Here is a 22,205-nt window from a genome sequence, read left to right on the forward strand (position 1 = left end):
TTTTGAAAATTGTATCTTAATAGCTGATAAAGCCATTAAAGTGGGTTTTAAATGTGCAGCGTGTTGAACCGCCTGCGGCGGGGGAAGCCCTCACAAATGTCCACCATTATTTAGCAACTCCAACCGGTTGCTGGACCCTGAAGCCACCATTCCTTGTGCCTCTTTGCCTTTCCTACCTACTGTCAGAGAACTGAAGCATACCCTTGCGCTTCCACCCAGTGTCCGGAGACGTATGATTCACCGACTCCTGTGTCAACTGCCTGTGAGTTGTTGACGCACAAGACAGTGCCTTGCTGGCTCTGTGACCGCAGCCTACTCTCCCTTGTTGCACCATGCTAGTGAGGTGTGTACCGGGAGATGGACTGTGTGCTAGGCCCATCCCTCATGCCCTGCCAGGCCCTGGAGAGAACTATTCATTGATTGGTCCAGTCCAGTGGAGGACCTGGCCACATATGCTGCCATGCCCTACTAGACATAGGCGAACATCAACCTGCACGCCCTGGGGGCACGATCACTACCAGCAGTGCATTGCCTCTGGAAGCTTGTTAATCGCATTGGCGTGAGTGTTTCAGGATACAGTGACTCGCCCACTTGATGGGTAACTGCATATTATGATTTCCTTGCATACAACAGACCACCCCTACTTTTTTGTAATCCTGATTTCAATGCTGTCACAATATTAAATTGATTTCAACAGCCTCAACTATCATCTGATATCTTCTGTGTGGTGCCCTGTAAAGGTCATAATACCCGAACTGGCAGACCATCTGGATATGTCCACCAGTCTACAGTGTGACTTCCCATTGAGGCACATCTGTCATTGCTAGCATTAGACCTTACTGAACCTCCTTCCTGGATTTCACCCCTACTATTTGGCCCTGTGGCTCAAGCACACCTCCATCTACTTGATCGTTGACTACATTGTCTTTCTGTGTCCTAAGTACTGGTTTGGAGACCCATACCCCTAAATAACCTCCTCTATGAAACAGGACCAGACTTATGCACTGGACTGCTCATGCTGCGAGTCGAACTTGACTTACACTCACAAGCAGGTCCGCAATCATCACTGCAGCTGGCACATTACCTGCACTGTGAGGAAACTGCCACAATGATGCTTCCCAAGACTACCACAGCAACTACATGCTCCTGCCTGCCCACACTCCCACTGGTATCCAACCAGTCTATTGATACCGCCGGCCAACAGATTGACATAGACTACTTTACTGGTAAACTAGATGTGGTGCTGGCAGCAATAGAAAAGTCATGCACCTCCATGGAGGCAAAAATGTATGCTGCTGCTAGCGACCTCACCCTGTTGCGGGATGACCAATCAAAAACTCTCAGACAGAGTTCACTCTATGGAGCAAGTGATCAAGAACCCCCAACCGCAGACATCGGATCACAGGAAATACCACACCACCCTGCAGGACAAGAGCCACCTCCTGGAAGAACAAACTCAAGACACTTAAGATTGTGAAGGCAGATCCAGGCACAACAGCATCCGGGTAGTGGCACTTCCAGAAGGTTATGTTATGTTATGTTATGTTATGCTAAAAAATATTTCTTGATCGCACTGCCACCGATTGGTTTCCTGGCGCTAAGAAAAACAGAGAGCGACACCTGGGGACGTAAAAAGATGGGGATTTAGTGAAAAGCTTGTCTGAAGAGCCATGTTTTTAAAGCTTTCCTGAATGACATGAGGTCCGAGCAGGCCCTGATCTCAAGAGGGAAAGTGTTCCATAGGCGAGGTGCAAGAACAGCAAATCTGCAGCCACCAGAACGTTTGCGATTGAAAGCGGGTGTCTGGAGGAGGAATTGGTGGGCAGAGCGCAGATTACGGGAGGGGGTGTGCCTAACGATGAGATTGTCAATGAATCCGGGACTTTTGCAGTGGAGATATTTAAAAATCATGCAGCCAGTTTTAAAGGAACAGCGTTGGGCCATAGGTAGCCAGAGCAGGTCCCTAAGCAGAGGAAATGCAGAGTGCCATCTGGGTTGAGCAGTAATGAGTCTGGCCGCATAGTTTTGGACCATCTGGAGGCGCTTCAATAGATATAGGGGTAGGCCTAGATATATGGAGTTTGCATAATCCAGGTGGGACAGTACCGTGTTGATCACCACCTGGATAATGGCCTCTGGAGTAAAGAAGTGTCGTACCTTTCGAATTTTTCTCAGCTGGAAAAAACACTTGGAGACCTCTTGAACCACTTGAGTATTTAACGAGAGGTCACTGTTCAGGATCACTCCAAGTGTCTTTGCAGAGGAGGTAGGAGTAGGGGCTTGGTCCATGTCTGATGGCCAGTAGTGGGTGCCCCAATATTTTACACTGTCACCTGTAAGCACCAACTCGGTTTTTCCAGGGTTTAATTTTAGATGGTTTTGGTTCATCCAAGTTTGGATGAACCTCATGGTGGTCTGGAAATGAGAGATCGAGAGGGTGGAATTGTCAACAGTAAAGAGCAGTTGCAGGTCGTCTGCGTAGTTAAACACAGATACCTGCATTTCTCTTAGGGCCTTGATTAGGGGGAGAATGTAAATGTTGAACAGGTGGGGTGACAGTGATGAGCCCTGAGGGACTCCACAGAAGATGGGCCGTTTAGGGCCGACCAGGTTGCCAAGGTGGACCGACTGGGAACGATTCTCCAAAAAGGACCGCAGCCATTCAGCAGCAAGGCCCCTGATGCCAACCTGATTGACACGGTCGATCAAAATATCATGGTCGACCGAGTCAAACGCGGCCGACAGATCCAGAAGCACCAGGGCCTGAGGAGAGTGTCTATCAGCGTAGTCATGGAGAGAGTCTAGAACCACGACTACTACTGCCTCAGTTGAATGGGCGGGGCGGAAACCTGCCTGGTGGGGATCAAGGCCATTTGAGCCCTCCAAAAAGTTGGACAGGTGTTTCGCCACATGGGCTTCCAAAACTTTTGCCAAAAAAGGGAGCAAAGAGATTGGCCGATAGTTTGCCATGCAGGAGGGGTCTGACCCAGGTTTCTTCAAAAGTGGGATGACTGTTGCTTCCTTAAAAGCAAGCGGTACTAGACCAGCTGTTAAAGAGTCATTCAACAGAGTATAGGCCGGGGTCGGGACGGAAGGCAGACACTCTTTAAGGATGTAGGGTGGACATTTGTCGGAAGGTGCCCCTGACTTGACTCTTGCCAATAACTCTAAGAATTGCTCTGAGGTCATAGTAGGAAAGCTGTTTAATGTGGTCTTGGTGGTAGTATAGAAAGCAGAGGGGGCATCGCCAGGGGAACTGGGAATGCTCATCTTGATGTCCACAATTTTATCAATAAAATAAGTGTTGAGGGCATCACAGAAGGTCTGGGTTGGACTCACCCTAGGGCGAACACTGTCTAGATCAGTCAGCTCATTTAAGATCGAGAAGACCTCCTTGGGTCTGTCTGCTGAATTAAGAATACGTGATGAAAAATAAGCAGATTTAGTGGCAAGTATGGCCTTCATGTACACCTTCCTAGCCTTGGTATACTCAGATTTTAAATCGGGCGAATAGCAGTGGCGCCATTTTCGCTCAATTTGGCGCAGGGATAGTTTCTTATCTTTTAAATCTTGGGAGAACCAACGTTGAGCGTCCGCTCGCCGGGCCAGTTTAATATCTTTATAGGGTGCGTGAATATCGCTTGCGTTTTGAAGCCAGCCGGCCAAGTTAGATTCAGCAGAATTAATATCAGAGTGGGGGAGTGGGACCGTGTTGTTTAGTGTTTTTATAAAATCTGGTTTATCCAGGGTTTTCCATTCCCTTGCTCTGCACCGGGTCAAGACAGTAGGTAGCTTCGTGGTAGACCAGATAAGTTTAAACTTAAGAAGGAAATGTATAAGCAATCGCAATGGAGCGCACACCGCTAGCCCCTCCTCCGGATCGCCCCTCGGGAATTTGGTACATGGTGTTCTTGAGTGGTTCACCCATGTGGGTGCAAGTAGGTACTTGTAAAACTGATGATCTCTAGACCCGATACATGTCCCGGGTTTTTGGATATCGCCCGAGACATGGCTCGGGTTTCGGGATAACTTCCCTCATCAGTAGAGAAAATAGTTAGGGGTGGAAGAGAAGGCCGCCAAACAACCGTCAATGGCCTCGATGCCCGAACCGGCACGCAGGTGCGTCGTCCAGGAGCCCGTCGGCTCAAAGCTCAAGGGAGCCAATTTGTATAAGCAATAAGAAGGAAATGGTCTGACCAAAGGCAAGGAGTAGTGACTGGGTTTGAGGTTAGCGGGAAGTTGATCCAGATGTGGTCCAAGATATGACCTTTACAGTGGGTAGGCGAAAGGACTTGTTGGGAAAAATTCAGGTTTGTAAGGAGCTCAGTGAGCTCGCAAGATTGGGGGCCTTCCGCAGGGTCATTGAACCAGTAATTAAAATCACCTGCAAAGAGGATCTTAGAGTGTTCCATGGCTAGGTTCGCGATGTGCTCACTGAGCATGAAGGGGAAAGATGGCATAGAATGAGGAGGCCTATACAGGAGGACACACAGCATGGTAGTGTTAGGGGTTTCAAACTTTAGGACTAGGTTATCAGTGTCTTTCAGTTTCATACCGGTAAGAGTAGTAGCTTTTAAGGAGAAGTGAATAATTGCTGCCACCCCCCCACCAGACCTGCCAGCGGCCCGATCGGCGTGTATGATATAGTAGTTTGGGGAAGAGCAGCTATTATATCGGGCGCAGAGTCTGGAGCCAACCAGGTCTCCGTTAGTAGAAGCACATCAGTGTGCTCCGTAGTCAAGAATAGAAAAATGTCCTGCTGGTGTTTAACAAGAGAGCGTGTATTTAAATAGAAGAGGGTCAGGGAGCGAGGTTGGGGAGTGGGCTCCGCCCGACTGAGGTGGTCCGAGCCAGATGTAAAAGGCATCTCTCCAGAGGATGGGCAGCCCGCCAGGACCCCCAAGTTCTTAGCTCTGTTGTGAGTGTGTCTTGATATATGACCATGGCCATCGTTATAGGATAGAAGGTCAGAGCGAGAATAAGGGCACAACCGGGCAGCATGCCTCGCCCCGGGACGCAGACGGGCGCGCCCGCTGCGCACGTCCGCTGCGCTTCCTGGGTAAGGGGACCATTTTATGATTGTGAGAACGGGAGGGGCCGAGCACTAGACCGCTCGCCTGCTCCTCGCCTCACCTAAGATGGCGCCCGAGTGAAAACACCCCGAGCAGCAATGGGGGTCAGCAACAACGTATTTTCGTGGGTAAGTTAGCACAGAGAGCGCGATAGCCTCCGTAGCCCCAAGTTTTTTAAAATCAACTAGTGGTGCAAAGTGAAGTCGCTAGTGCAAGTAAGTTAAAAATACAAAGGAAATATCTACAATACAAGCATACACTCACAGATAAGTCCCGGCTTCCGCCTCAGGACGTCGCGTTCACCTATTAATCGGAGAACGCTGCTGCTGTCAGATTTTTATGGTTGCGAGGGCGGGAGGGGCCAAGCACTAGACCGCTCGCCTGCTCCTCGCCTCTCCTAAGATGGCGCCTGAGTGAAAACACCCCGAGCAGCACCTAATCGGCTGCGATGGGGGTCAGCAACAACGTATTTTCGTGGGTAAGTTAGCACAGAGAGCGCGATAGCCTCAGTAGCCCCAAGTTTTTTTAAATTAACTAGCGGTGCAAAGTGAAGTTGCTAGTGCAAGTAAGCTAAAAATACAAAGGAAATATCTACAATACAAGCATATGCTCACAGATAAGTCCCGGCTTCCGCCTCGGGACGTCGCGTAAGGGTAGGTACGGAAGGCAATGATGTAGAGTCCTACATAGACACTTGGATACTCACCTTCGATTCCGCTGAGCTGTTGTCACCCTATTTCTCATTGGAACTTGCCCAAAGAATGCCCACCAGAATTACCATGACATGGACACTCTCTGGACACAAGGAAGCCTGTGTGAACCACAAACTGGAAATTGATAGCTCCCGAATACTGGTGTTGCCTGACTATACACTGGAAGCGAAACGCAAATTGTGTAAACATCACATTCAATACACACTTCTCTTCCAAGCCCATCTTTGTATTAATTATGAGGGAAAAATCTCCATCTTCACTGATCCCAAAGAAGTTTGGGCATGGATGGAACTCAAGGGACTGGCCGCCACAGGCCCCACATCAATACCACACAAGGGATCACCGTCGCTGGATATGCAAGGCAGAAGACATGCCTGCCACTCGTGCTCTGCTGCCCCAGGGATGCATAGTTCTACCAATTTGGAAGACCTCATTCAAGAATGCCACAGGGCCCTGCAGGTGGCTGCTGAACTATAAAATGTGATGCAGCAATCCCCAGCAGACGGACATGGACTTGAACCTTTGGACGACGATGGATCTCCCATACCTCATGTCATCCCCGAAGTGCAGACAGGATGCCTGTGATGACTCACCAGTCTTCTCATGATATCCTTTAAAAAGGTAAAACTTTGTACTCCTATGACTTGTTTCTACATGCTGCATTACTTGTTTGATATGTGCTCATATATTCTTGTTGCAATAGATACATGACACTACCCTCCTGTTTGCGTCATGTCCTGAACTTCTTAATGGACCCCCTGAGTACACTCCCTGTGGCTGCTAGGTTTTCCCCATTGGTGGAGACTCGGGTAACTGCCCGGACTGCCGCAAATTAAATTATAAGAGACACTAGCTGTCCCCATCACCTACCTTGCTTTAGCAGACCCCAGACTGGTCCTTTCACGCCAGTTCTCGCTTTTACATTTTACTTGTTTGACCGGACGTCTGTTATGAACCTGTTCTTAATAGTATTTACTTTTTTTTATATTGTAATGTATTCAACTTCTTCCTCTCATATTACTCACTCTTTCTCTTTACTCACACCTGCCCCACCTTCATATTTCATACCACCAATGATCTTGGCTACTCTCCTTCCATCCTCCTTCCAATGGCTACAACCAATATTTTTACCAGGAACGGGGCATTGATACCCCCACGTGCCGCTAAGTAATCTATTCATACCTTCGCAGCAGAAATGCACATAAGTCATCAGTCATCAGTGATGTCATTTGAGATGTCATCAGTGATGTCATCAGTGATGTCACTGACCATGTCAAGAATGATGTAATATGTGACATCATCAGCAGTGGATTGCGGGCGCGCGAGTTATAGTGAGTACAACTAACTATAACAGGGGAATTTCAATGGTTTTGTATGAGTAAAATGTCCAGCTAACTATAACTGGTGTGAAACCTATGGTTTTTTCAGTGAATATATATATATATATATATATATATAAAAATATATATATAATCATTGAAAAAACCATAGGTTTCAGCCACGTTATAGTTAGGAATGAGCATTTAAAAAACTTTAGAAATTCACTGAAAAAACCATAGGTTTCACACGTTATAGTTAGCTGCACATTTCCCTCATACAAACCCATTGAAATTTCCCTGTTATACTTAGTTCAGCTAACTATAACTCGAGCGCCCGCAATGCACTGCTGATGACGTCACATATTACATCACTCATGACATGGTCAGTGACAAATGACATCACTGATGACATCACTGATGACATCATCCAGTGAATGTGTGTCTTTCTGAAAAATAAATATTTTTTATATATGTATATCTAAAGGTCGATGGAAGCATAAATGGGTAAATACGTGTCTAAATGGATGTTTTTGTAAAATTGATTGTATAACTGACTTATTAAGAATATCTTAGTGAATACATGTATTAGCGAGTAATGTTTAAATATGTAAATATCTGTATCAGTGTCTCACTTTGTGTGTAAGTGGCTGCATGGGTTGGTGAGTAGCTACATGAGTGTATATATGGGTTATTAGTTGGTTTTTTGAGTATCAGAATGAGTGTCTTCATGGTTTGGTGGGGGGTATTACTTAGAGCACAGATGCATGAATGACTGACTCACTGTTTGTATGTGTTTTGAAGACAGCATGTGTGCAGGACTGTATGGGTGGATGAGTGTGTGTATGGATGTGTTAGTGAGTGAATGACTGTCCCAATAGTATCTTTATGAGTAACTATATATGTTTTAAACTAGTATATGTGAGTATTGATGTAAATAAGTGAGTATATGTGAGAGTGAGAGATTGGAAGAGTTCCTGTATAAATAAGTATATGTTTCTATAAGTGATTGTTTAAGAGAGTAAGTATGTGTACGTTTCTGTAAAAGTAAGTGTAGTGGTGTGTGTATAGCTGTATATGAAAGTAAATGGATGTTTGATAATGTATTTGCATGTGTGAGTATGTGTGTGAGTAACTCTATGGATGAGTATTGGTGTGTTACAGGATGAATAGGTGTATGAGTACATATGATGAGTGAGTACATGTATGAGTGACTATATAGAACTGTTGGTGAATTAGTGGATGTGTATGTAGATGTTGGAATTACCTAATAGGTTGTTGTAACTGGTATTGGTATCTCCATTTTTTAATAAGTTTTAGTTTCTATTTTTGAATGTGTGTATCAAAGGTTATAATAGGGTGAGAGGAGATCTGCCACTCTTTCACAAGGATGATGTCATCAGTGATGTCATCATGTCATGAGTGATGTCATGAGTGATGTCACTGAACATGTTATGAGTGATGTAATATGTGATGTCATCAGCAGTGCATTGCGGGCACACGAGTTATAGTTAGCTGAACTATTTATAACGGGGAAATTTCAATTGTTTTGTATGAGTGAAATGTCCAGCTATTACATGTGTGAAACCTATGTTTTTTTTAGTGACATTCTAAGGTTTTTTAAATGCTAATTCCTAATTATAACGTGGCTGAAACCTATGGTTTTTTCAGGTAATTTCAAAGGTTTTGTAAATGATAATTTTAAATGTATTAATTGTTATATTTTTTTATGCTGATTTACTACATTGTTTTAAAGTATTTATTTGTAGATATTGTATTTTTTAATTACATTACATATTTTTAATATAAATTGAAAACATTTTTTTTAAAAAATATTGAAATTGTAATATATTTTGTTTTATTTTATATATTTTTTAATTTATATATATTTTATATAGCAGGCAATGATATCCTATGGAAGGAATTTCAATTTACTGGTAAGTACGGTGAAAATTACTTTTCAGAATCAGTACTGGGCTGAAAGATGCAGCACTGAGATCTCTCTTGTTAACAGGTGAGTAAATTGGATTTCGTAGTTTGGCTGATTTTAGAGGAATTTTTTAAAGTTCCAAAACTCCAGACTTAGAAGAATTTCCAAGTGAAACCAGTCAATGTTAGCCTATGGAAGGAAATTCAAGTTACTGTTAGTATGGTTAGAATTACTTTTCAGTATCAGTAGTGGGCTGAGAGATGCAGCACTGAGGTCTCTCCTGATAACAGGTGAGTAAATCAGAATTCGTACTTTGGCTTATTTTAGAGGAATTTTTTAAAGTTCCAAAACTCCACACTTAAAAGAATTTCCAAGAGAAACCAGTCAATGTTAGCCTATGGAAGGAAATTCAAGTTACTGTAAGTATGGTTAGAATTACTTTTCAGAATCAGTAATGGGCTGAAATATGCATCACTCGAGGTCTCTCCTGATAACAGGTGAGTAAATCGGAATTCGTAGTTCGGCTGATTTTAGAGGAGTTTTTTACAGTTCCAAAACTTCACACTTAGAAGAATTTCCAAGTGAAACCAGTCAATGTTAGCCTATGGAAGGAAATTCAAGTTACTGAAGTATGGTTAGAATTACTTTTCAGTATCAGTAGTGGGCTGAAAGATGCAGCACTGAGGTCTCTCCTGATGACAGGTGAGTAAAATTTCGTAGTTCGGCTGATTTTAAAGGAATATTTTGCTCAATAGTGAAGTAAGGGGGCGGGGCCTGAGGTGACATCTGTGCAAACACACCCTGTGGTGCGTTTTAAGTTGGGGAATTAATTCCTCCTCAATCCTGAGGTCCCCTGTCAACACTTCCTGGTTTGGACAGACAGTTTACAGCCAATTAGCATGCAGCTCGTGCTCATAATGGTACGCGTATAATCCTCAGACGGCACACGTACAGTACAACTTTGCAAATATATCTATGGTTTTACTTTTGATTTTCTCAGGAACTACTGAACGGATTTACACCATTTAACAAAAAGCACAATCTACCAACCAAACTCTACCTTTTTGCGAAATTTGGTGTAATTCCGTTCAGCAGTTCGGACTGTAGCCGTGTATAAAGGTCCCTATAGAAAATTGCATGGGGAAAACACGTTTTGGAACCCCCCTTTTTTTTGGCCTCCACTTCACGAATCACCCCGAAACCTTAAGGGAAGGAGCGGAGTGCCGCATCTTCTTTGAGAATTTGGCAAAGATTCGTCAACCGGCGCCAAAGTTATTCCAAATAGAATATTGCGAATTTCCTATGGAAACTAGGAAACTAGGTCCTAACTATAACTACCAGTAGGTAATATATATATATATATATATATATATATATATATATATATATATATATATATATATATATATATATATATATATATATATATATATATATTTTTTTTATATATATATATATAATGTTAACAGTTAAAAATTAAATAAAGATAATAGCTAATAAATTATTTTTAAGTAAATATATGTATAAACTATTATGTTTGTGTGTTTATATATTTTTTAATTAAGTATATTTGTTGTATTTAGTTAAATGTGACATTAATCATATTTATGTTTTTGTAACTTTTCTTTTATATCTCTATTTTTGACAATCCCAGAATTGTTGAATATTGCAATATTGACATATCATAAATGCCATTTTGTTCATGTATTCATGTTGAAAAATGACAATAAAAACGAATTAATTCAAAATAGGAAAATGTATTTGTAGTTATATGTAAAAATGTTACCAAACGCTTGGGGCTAACCCATGAAAAGCTATCTCAATCAGCTCGGAAATATGAGGTTGATTTGAATAGGACAAAGTCCCTACAGAAAAGTTACCAGATATGTTTTGATGAGAATGTCATAAATAGCAAATCAGGAATGAAAGTGTAGTTTAAAGAAATAATCAGTAACATCCGACAATAGAGTGAGCTAGATATGTGGGAAGGCAAACGGGCAAATAAGTAAGAGCAAAAACAGCCAAGGGGTATTGAATGCTCTGTCACCGATAGCGATGGAAAAGTATGAACAGGTGACAACCTTTTGAAAGGGAAAATATCAGCTAAAGACATTGATTGGGTTAAGGTTGACACAACGACACAAGAGCCCAAAGAGTTAGTGCATACCTATTATGAAAGACTGTTGCAGGTGTTTAAATAGCACAGTGGAAAGGATACTCTCAACATAATGGCATGGGGAATTTTGTGTCCCGGTTTGTGGTGGGACTGAGACCTGAAATGATCTTGATGATTCAGCAGCAATTGATTTGTTTGCAGAATGGATCAGTTGATGGTATTTTGAAATATGAGAAATACTGTAGAAATGAATTGGAAATGAAGCAGAAGAGTATGTATGAAAAATTGATGGTGGCACAGATGAAAACCTCATAGAGAGGAGGTTAGGGTTAGCCTTTAGTGAGGGAATGCTAGTACTCTGCAAGCAGTGTATTAGCAGGGAACCCCTGTGATGCATGTTGGACAGGTTTTTTCACAACAGGGTAGAGGACATGGTATTCCAACTGACCCGCGTAGAGGGATTGAAGTGGCAACTTTGAAGAAGATGAATACTTGTCATTATACAATAAGTTGGAGCATTAGAAGCAGGAGTGCCGTCTTAATCCCAACTGAATGGTGAATGAGAATCAAATGCAGAATTCAGGGTTTTCACAACCTGAGGGTAATAACTTTGTAAAGTCATTGAATGTGCCAAGATCAAAAATGCAGAACTTCAATGTGTCCCAAGCTCCAGTGATGCAGGTTCCATTCCACAAGCCCGATGCCACAGCAAAATGCTGGTGATCCCCAGTTTAATTCAAATCAAGTTCTAAATTTAAATCAGAATTTGCTTTGGATTCTGGGTGTGGTTAAACAATGTCTTATGCTTGAAGCATCATTCAAGGATTACAGTTCTGACCAGGCATTATGATGGTGCCTGAGGAGGGAGGAAGATTGCATTTGTGGCGCAGTCTTGGAGGTATACCAGAGTGGTCCATTCATAGAACCTGAGGTGAATGGCCACCCGTATTCCTCTTCATTGATACTGGTGCTAGCCATTCTGTTTGGAACAGTGTATGTTCCAAACCTACCCCTCTTGGTAAAAATGATCAAAGTTGTAGTATTCTCAAATAAACACATGACATACTCTGTGACAGTAGAAGTATCTTGTTAGAGTAGGGCCCTTTGAGGAGAATCACCAGTTTGTGGGGAGTTATTAAAGTCAAGTGAGTTTACTTGGGCATGATCTCTGGGATACCTTAAACTGTACTAGCTATTGTACTCCGAAAGGAGTGGAATTTCAAACCTATGACAAGGATGTCACTTTTAAAGTAGTGAGTCTAGGAACAACCATTGTATTGTACTCTTTAGTGAAAAATTATGATTTACCACCAGATCTTGGGAAACGGTGAAGCTTGAAGTCTGCGACTTTTCAGGAAAGGATATTTGTCTCATCAAGGGAGTTGAGCCAGTCTGCAGAAAAATGAAACCAAATGTTGAGTATCCAAGAACCTAGCAATATATTCTGACTCCCTCACAACTGCTGGGATTACTCCTGTGCTTGACTCAATTATACAACAAGGCTTTTTGAAGTAAATAATGGGAAGTCCATGTAATTCACCCATTATGGGCTTACAGTAGCCTTGCCGTAAGTACCGCAATGTCCAAGATTTCAGAAAGATAAACAAAACAGTTGTTCCCTGTTGTCCCCTAGTAACTGGATCTAGCTGTCATTTTGTTTTAAGTTCCATGTGAGGCTGAGTGGTTAACTGTCATCGATTTGTGTCAGGCCTTATTCTCTACACCTTTGCACATGGACAGTTCCTCTTTGCTTTTTGGTTCCAGAACTTTGTTTTGGCAGGGCCCTGAGTCCCAATAGGATATACAGAGAGAAGTCAATCTTTATTCAGATCCTCAAAAAGAATCTTGAGTACTGAATTATGCCCTGTAATTCAGTTTTAGTGCAGGTACATTGCTGACCTACGGATCACGTCAAACACACAAGAAGCTTGCGAATAAGACATCATTGTTCTGTTGAACTACTTGCCAGAGAATGTACATAACGTATTCCTGAGTAAGTTACATTATTGTCAGAAGGAAGTCTTGTATCTTGGACATCACACTGAGAAGGGAGAGAGGAAGGTGCTGCAAAAGAGAATCTCACAATTCCTAAAACTCAGAGGGAAGTCAGAATGTTTTGATAATATTGGGCTACTATCATCAGTGGATTGTCAGCTTTTCTCTAGTGTCCAAGCCTTTACAGAGGCTGACACACAAGAGTCTAGCTTGTCCGGTACCCTGGGAAAAAGATTGCTTGATTGCCTTCCTAGAGCTGAGAAAAATAATTTGTCATGCCCCAGCACAAGAAATACCCGATTACATTAAAACATTTGTTCTCTTCTTCAGAGAGAGGCAGGGCTGCACTCCCTCAGTGCTTAAACAATTATAGGGAAGTGCCCAGAGGCCAGCAGCCTAATTTTCTGCTACACTTGACCCCGTAGCTACAGGACTGCCTGGATGCCCTAACGCAGTGAGAGCCATAAGTGTCAGCATAGAACAGTGTGAAAGTATTGCGATGGGTCATCCCCTTACTGTGTTCGTTCCCCACTCTGTGGTGATATTGTTGACCCGTACCCATATTCAACACTTGAATAATAGCTGTCTGTCCAGGAGCACATCATACTGGCAGCCAAGAATTTTACTTTGAAAAGATGTATTTCCTTGAACTCTGCTACACTTTTACCTTTACCTGAAGTTGAGGCTGAGCAAGGGGAAGTACAACATGACTGTTTCGATGTTACTGAGCTGTGTGCCAAGCCTAGACAAAGATATACAATACGAGCCACTGCCTGAGTCTGATTTTATATTGTTTGTTGAAGCGAGACACTGAAGGAAATTCTGAGAGCTGGATATACATTTTACACAGTCTCAACCATAATCAAAGCTTTCTGGCTTCAAAGAGTATTCTGTGCACAAGTGGCTGAATTGATCACTCTTACTAGGGCATGCTGTGTTTCTGAACAGCTGAAAGTGGCAATTTTCCCTGATAGTCAGTATGGCAGTGGTGTTGTTCGTGATTTCGGACAGTAATGGACTCAAAGGGTATTTATGACTTCTGTCTGTAATCGTGAAGTTGTTATGAGGTCACTTGATACATTACAGTTGCCTGCCCAGGTTGCAGTTATGAAGTGTTCTGCATACCGGGGTGGAGATGACTTTGTGACATTCGGCTACAGATACACTGTTGAAGTTGCACGATATTGTGCCCATAAAGCTTGCACATTTATTGGTGAATATTCCAATGAGACTGCAGATGAGACTAATTACAACCTTTCGTTAACAACAGCAGGTACATGGGAGGAGGCTAGACATCATCATCGTCCCACTCATGTAGGAAGGGGTGCCATGGTCAGACTTTTTCAACAGGCTTGGTTTCTAGACTTACATTGATGGATGAAGGATTGTGTCACAGATGTGTTGTGTGTCAACAAAAAAAGGTAGGGAAAAAGAACTGCGGTGACACTAAGCTACATAGGCAGACCAGGTGGTCGATTCAATATGATGCAGTTGGACTTTATTGAAATGCCTATGTGTAATGTGTTGAGATATGTCCTGGAGGTTGTGGGCATCTTCTTGCATTGGGTCGAAGCTTACCCGACCAGGAGAAACAACAGTCTTACTGTAGCCAAGTTGTTGTTGAGGGAGCTGATCCCTAGGTTTGGCTTCCCTACTTCTCTGGAGTGAGAACAATTGAATCATTTCAATAATGAGATCCTAAAATTGCTGTGTGCAGCATTACAAGTGGAGCAAAGACTAAATTGCAGTTATCGGACAGAGACGTCTGGCACAGTTGAACAAGTGAATGGCGCGCTGAAGTATATCCTAGCCGAAGTGTGTGCTGCAACATCATTGAAGTGGCCGGATGCTTTGCCTCTTCTATTGATCAGTCTTCACAGTGTTTCTGATCAGAGGACAGGTCAATCCCCCATGAGATAATCGTGGGCATAGGGATTAGATTGCCAGCTGGCTGGGTTCTGGTGAAGAAACATGTTTGGGAAATGTACCTGGAATCTCTATGGTGTCGCCCTTACCAAGTGACTCTCGTGACAACCATGGCTGTCAGATTTGGAGGTTCTCCTAACCGGATCCATGCTGCCCATGCTCGTAGAGTTGATGGTCCCCTTGACAATGTGCCAGCACTCTTCCAGAAGTGCCAGCTGTGACTGAGAGACAGCAGGAGCAGGTCAGACAAGGTGTAGGGGACCAAAACAGCACATGTGTGGCCTGAGGGAGTCTTGTTGAATCAACCATTGAAGCTAAGGAAGGGACTAGTGATGCAGTGGCATGAGTGGGGGGGGCGGGAGAAAGTTGGCCAAGAAGACAAGAGAGATAGAGACTGAGTTTGCCAGAGGTACATGTGCCCCATACCATTCTGGAGGATACTGAGAATTCTGACTTGAGTGACAGTGAAGGCGAAGGATCGGCACTCAGGAGGTCGAAGAGAGCAAGAGTACTCTGTTGAAGGTACACTTTCATCGAATGGACACACTTTGTTGCTGATGACAGACAAAGAAAAGTTTGGGATTCGGAGGATAATATTGCAAATCCAACGTAACCTCCATGAAATGAATATTGTGGCTGGACTGCGTTGTGAATTTCCCTTGCCATTGAACAAACTGACATGATTTATCACTGACATGATTGCTCATGTAACTTTAAACTATGCATTCACTAGAGACATGTAAATACACTTTGTCGAAAGAGTTAAGAAGATTACCAAGGCCCGAGGCTGCTGAAGGAGCGTAACGGTGTCATTTAGCAGAGTATGGAGTAGGGCTAGGAAAGTCAGGCTGGGAAAGTCTCAAAAGGATCTTCTAAATTGTTTTATTATATATTGCCTCAAATCTGATTTGCCATTTGCACAGGCCCACGAGTACAGCAGGTGCCTTACTGGTTGTAGTTATAGTAGCTATGAGATCCATGGTTGTCAAAAATCGCCTTGCTTCAGACATACTCCTCATGAAAGAGGGCAGAGTCTGCAGGATGTTAAGAGTCCAGGAATGCTGCACATATATACCTGACAAAAGGAAATGCTTGAAGAAATATATCAAAAATATTACTGATCTGAAGGAAGAGGTGTAGGACTTGGAAGCTGCAGGCGCTTGGGAAGCAATTAGGAATTGATTAGCGGCAGTTGGCAGATGATTTGGAAACTTGAGAAGTGGAATATTGGGTTCCAATTTGAAACCGCTTGTGATAAATTCTCTTTGTGCAATATCCATGGTTATGTTCTTTGAGGGGTACAAGAGTATACGAGCAAGGAAGGCAGTGAAAAAAAGAGAGGATGTAAAATTAGAAGAGAGTTGGTGTCGATAGTATGATGACATGAAACATCTGGAGGATTCGAGACGAGACTTTATGAAAACCATGGGCTTTTGTCTTGGTCAATCTAATAAGATTTGATGGCTACATTCGTCATCAGAGGGGCACCTAACACAATATACATGGTGCGTCTTAGCTTTATTTACATTAAAAGAAGCATTTAGACGCTGAACTCTTGTGGTCACTCTCACTTGAGCCTGCAATATACTTGATTGCGTGACTTGATCATTCCCTAATGGGGGATTACCAGTTTTACATTTGGAGTTTTGAATTTTATGTGGATTTCCATTAAAAAAAATATTTTACTTCTTAACGCGCCTTGAGCAACTGGTATTTACTTGTGATACCAGTATTTCACTACATTGAGTTGCCCTGATGAAGTCTGTATGCATATACTGCTAAATAGATGAAACACGTGTTGGCTAGAAGGCTAGAACTCACAAGGATGCTGTTTTGAACATTAAAGAAGAAGATAAAACACTCATGCGGACTGTAATGTTTCTTTTGGACTCATATTTTGCCTTATTACACTTTTCATTTTGCTCGGGATACAACGTGTATATATTTGTTGATGTGGATTGTCTACATCTAATGGTGACGGTTTGATAGACGTCATCTTTATCCCTAGAAGCAGCCTTATATGTTCCATAATTACATATTACATTTGAGCGCAAGCCTATAACCTACTATCTACCGTTGTTCTGCTTAGGATGTCGAATTAGAAGAGAGTTGGTGTCGATAGAATGATGACATGAAACATCTGGAGGATTCGATACGAGACTTTATTAAAACCATGGGCTTTTGACTTGGTCAATCTAATAAGATTTGATGGCTAAATTCGTCATCAGAGGGGCACCTAACACAATATACATGGTGCGTCTTAGCTTTATTTACATGAAAAGAAGCATTTAACTACATTATTGATATGTATTCATTGTGGAACCTAGAGACTCATAAACTAATGTAAGTTAAAACTGTGAAGACATAATTCTTATTCACATTTACACTTTGTTTCCAGTTATACTGCATTTATTAACATGCACTGCATATGTAATCATGAACCGATTTATTCACGTTTGCATGTATTTTGAAGTATATAATCATATATCCAAATCCACATTGAAATACTTGACTAAAGTTAGCTTGGTAAAAGGCCTTAATTTTAAAATGTATTTTGCTGGCCTTGTATGTTCTTTCTTTTGCAGATGTGTTCTCATGGTTTGATAGCTAGTGAAAGGAATATTGTTGTATTACTGATACCGAAGCCTGAGAAGAGAAATCTTGGCAAGGACATGAAGAACTAATGAGCAGACGAATCCTCCTATTCATCACATATCAGGAACAAGAAGATATTCAAGGTTGCAGACATTGTCCAAGTTCATGGGCGGGGAAAGTCAAAAGATGCTGCTGATTCTTACTGTGGGGAGGAGAATAACTGGGTTTCTGGTGACGTGTGGAAACATATGCTGTTCTTCAAAATTCTTGGTTATGTTTAGTCTCACATCATTATAGTTCAAATCAGATCGTTCTCGACTCTGACAGGTACAGACTTCTCTATTTCCTTTGCAAGTGTGTACCTTTATGCTACCCACTTATTAGAAAACCTCTACTGGAGGATTCACTATGTTGAAACCTTGCTGCACCTCTGATATACCTTGAGGCCTTTCCCCAATGCCTCACTTGACTCTTAGACTAAGAACTTGGGTTAGATAACTTTAGAATCTATTCATGTTTAGAAAGTATGATTGGAGTTTATTTAAGATACCAATTTCTATTTCTCACTATCTGTGGTGCTGTGAATGCATTCATTGCATGTCTTTTGCTATTGAATCAGAATCCCTTCCGTTGTTTCGCCTTGCCCATTTTAATTCAGTACCTGTATAATGTTTTTGATTTGCGTATATATTGGATTGATTATTAACTTGTAATAAACCCAATTAGTTTCCTTACTGATTCCTAGTCCTCTTTGTGTGGCCACATTGGCTTCAGGGAAGTTACATTGTTTTAATAATATTGACTCCCTTAGCCTCTAAGTCATCGAAAAGGATTGATCGTATGAGAAATGACAATCACTTACCGGCACACCTGCAAATGGCACATTATTTCTGCTATTTAATGAGCAGTCGAGTAAATAAAGTTTATTTTCTATTTGCATGGCTGCTGGTTAATTTGTATGTAATGTTGGCTGTTTTCCCTTCAGCCAGGAAATGAGTGACGTTTTTTTGCTGTTTGGTTGATCGCTGGTCAAGCAGTCCATAAAGTCTAATAGTTGCCACAGATCAGGTAAATAGTACAGATTATTTGCTATTAGCATGTCTTCTGGCTAGATAGTGCACAATCACTTCTATTTAGTCAATGGCTGAGAAAATAGTGAAGTTGCATTGTTATTTGCCTGGCTGTCAGCCAAACAATGCAGAATCCTGACAATTTAGCCAGGAGCTGGGTAAATAGTGACGTTTTTCTGCTATTGGCATAGCCACTGGCTAAAAAGTGCTGGATCTCTGCTAGTTAGCCAGGACTGCTGTTGGCTTGGCCGCTGACTAAACCGTGCAGAATCTCTAGTAATTAGCCAACAACCAGGTGTGCAGTGATGTTCCTCTTCTATTTTCAAGGCTCCTGGCCAAATAGTAAATAATTTCGGCTATTTAGTCAGAGGCTAAGTAAAGAGCACAGAAAAGTCACTATTTACCTAGTGGCTAGATAAATAGCTGCTTCTTTTGTATGCCTACATTAAGTTGTCACAGTAATAGCTAACCATAAGTACACATTTGTTTTATCAGTATTTTCTTTTTTATCATATACCACTCCCAATAGTTTTCCAATCAGCTGTGTGCAGTCATGCCTAACTGCACATGGTTTGCAGATGTGTGCAGCAGGTCCTGCACCCAATCCGCCACAGGTGCTCAACCCCTTCTGTGTTTGGCTTTTGGCTGTGTGTAGTGGGGTGTGGCATATGGCCTGGCCAAAGGTTGCAGTTCCCGTTCCTGAAGCTTTATCAGCTTCTCCAGGTTTTTGGTTCCTAGTCAATTCCACATATCACTTGGAGGTGCACAACAGGCCCCAAAGCCACTACCCTTTCCCTAAAGCTCTCGTAAAATATGATTTTTTAATCATTTATTCACAGGAGGGTCTCTTTGGGGTGTACTTACCCTGCCCCTTATTTGGCGTTTAGGTTTTATATCAGGATGCAGGACTGAGTGCCTACATTCTTTCCTGGTGGCAACAATATTTTTTTCTGAATGTGCAGCCAGCCAATCATAACTCAAGTTCAGCAGGCCAGGCTTTCAGTTTGTTGATCTGAAATGCACCACAGGAAAAGAAGCTTCCTCGTCCAATGACTGTTGAATGTCAGGGTCTATAAAGGTCCACGCAATGTTGCAAAGTGATGGTCCATATATAGCTATAATTTAAGTTCTTCATGCAGAGCAACAATATACTGATATCTCGAAATACACTGAACTGACTTACGCCGAACTAAATAAAGACCTTTTCTTGAGGACAGTTCCGCTTTCAGGCCAAGTTTGGTGTAATTCGATTCAGCTGTTTCTTTGTGTGCTAAGTATCTTATGTTAATTAAACTGTAAAAAGTCACTCTTATGGCTGCAAAAGTTTTCATGTCACTGTGTCCAACTAAGCGAAAGGTATCGAGAAATAAAAATATAATGTAATGACCAAATCTAGATAGGCACTGTAGCTTCCTGCCTCCCTATGTATATATATTTGTTTGTGATATGGTGTTGATAGAACAAGGTCTGTGAAATGTAACAGTATGCGATTGTTGGATAACTTGCCCTTTTTCATAGCATGTTACATTTTTAAAGAACGTCTTTTCATAAACATCATTTTAGAAAGTGCCCCTTTCACCTCCTTGTTCCTTAGACCGTAGATTATTGGGTTCATCACTGGTGAAACAACAGCATATACAACAGATGCCACCTTGTCCTTTTCACCAGTGACATTGAGGGCAGGACGCACATAGGTGTAGATAACGCCTCCATAGAACAAGGCAACCACCAAGAGGTGGGATGAACAAGTGGAAAAGGCCTTTCTTTTGTTGGCAGCTGAGCGCATCTTCAAAACAGAGGAGAGGATGTAGCTGTACGAAAGGATAATGAGTAGAAAACAAAACATGCCATAAAACACATCAGCTACAACTATCACAATGTCATTAATGTGGGTGTCAGAGGAAGAAACCTTGAGGATTGGGGGTATTTCACAAAAGAAGTGGTCCAGGGCAATCCTTCCATAGAAAGACAGCCTTGTGATTAGGGTGGTGAGGGCAATGGAGCAAACCAAAGCAGAAAACCACATGGCCATCACTGTAGTGGTGCAGAACTTCATACTCATGATGTTGGTATAGCGAAGAGGGAGACAGATAGCCACATACCTATCAAAGGCCATAAGTGCCAGAATGAGAAGCTCTGTGCCAAGGAATGATGAAAGAAGAAAAAGCTGCGTGAGGCAGCTCGAATAGGAAATTGACTTTGTCTCTGACAGCAAGGTCTCCAGCATCTTGGGGATGATGGAAGTGGTGCAGCAGATGTCCAAGGTAGCAAGGTTCCCCAGGAAAAAGTACATGGGTGTATGCAGATGAGCATCAGCACCTATGATGGTGATAATCAAAAGGTTACCTTTGAGGGCTATTAAATAGATCAACAGGAACAAGGTGAAAAATGTGGACTGAAGACGTGGGTAATCAGAGAAACCAAGGAGAAGGAATTCAGATGCAAGGGTTTCATTCAGTCTTCTTCTGGTTATCTGATGCATTATCTAGAGTGCTGGAATATTAACAGTGGTTATTTTAAGTCATTGATGAAGGTGTAAATCCATAATATTCATAGTCTTCTTTCTTTCAAATGTCAGGCAGATCACCAATTCAGTGCCTGATTGTCCTCAATCCAAAAGTCATTAACTCCTATTAAAGTACCTGAATCTTCAATATACTTTAATAGTCATATGCCAAGAGCGATACCGGCTGCTAAATGCCTGAAACTGCAGCGGCCCAAGCCACAGATGTTGAAGAGGGCCTTTTACAAGCATATAGCCGAAGGCAGATGGTCTATAAGGCTATTAGAACATTCCACCAACGACCTGTAGAGTGTTCTAAATCAAAAAGGGAGAAACATGAAGACAAGCATTGGATTGACATCAAGGTTTATACCACCCATTATAACCAAGGAGCTACTCCACTTGTCTTCAATGGGGCTCTCAACATTCCATTGTTCTAAGACTACTTATTTCATTGTTGACTTTAAACAGAATCATGTTTGCCTGATTTGTAGTGTTCTTATACCTGCATTTATAGAAATTTGGTTTATGATTAATGAACTAAATTCACTAGAGGCCCTGTGGATGCATATTGTCCCCGATATACAATCTATGCACCAATTAAACGTCTATGCCGTTAGGCACTTAAAACCCTGGTTTCTTGGTAGTAATTGTTTGGGCTAAAAAGTGCTCAAACAGTAATGGCACATGAAAAAGAGATGCATTCATGTACTTTAGTTTTTCACACATAGGTGCAAATAGGATGCTATTATCCTGACAAGACTGAGTTGCATTAATTACATATGAACACATATGTTCATTTGACAGTGCAAGTTAGACCTAGATCTAATTGAAAAATGCCAAATATGTGAGCACCTATAACATTTGTTCGTCAATACACCAAAAACAAAAGGCAGCAGACCAAAGGCCATCGTACCTACCTTTTGTTCCAACAAAGTAGACATCCACAACTCAATTCCTATCTGCAAG

At 42.0% G+C, this 22,205-nt stretch overlaps 1 protein-coding gene and 1 long non-coding RNA gene across 2 annotated transcripts in view; one reads left to right on the plus strand and one right to left on the minus strand.

The window, feature by feature from the left end:
• The window catches only part of LOC144791676 (uncharacterized), a 169,455-nt gene that overhangs the window by 80,354 nt on the left and 66,896 nt on the right, over positions 1-22,205 (plus strand). The window lies entirely within an intron of this gene.
• LOC144814998 (olfactory receptor 13A1-like) lies at positions 20,256-21,215 on the minus strand. The gene has a single exon (XM_078674188.1). The coding sequence runs from the start codon at positions 21,213-21,215 to the stop codon at positions 20,256-20,258; it is 960 nt and encodes a 319-aa protein (XP_078530314.1).

The sequence above is a fragment of the Lissotriton helveticus genome, chromosome 1_1 (assembly GCF_964261635.1).
Source record: "Lissotriton helveticus chromosome 1_1, aLisHel1.1, whole genome shotgun sequence".
NCBI classification, from domain to species: domain Eukaryota; kingdom Metazoa; phylum Chordata; class Amphibia; order Caudata; family Salamandridae; genus Lissotriton; species Lissotriton helveticus.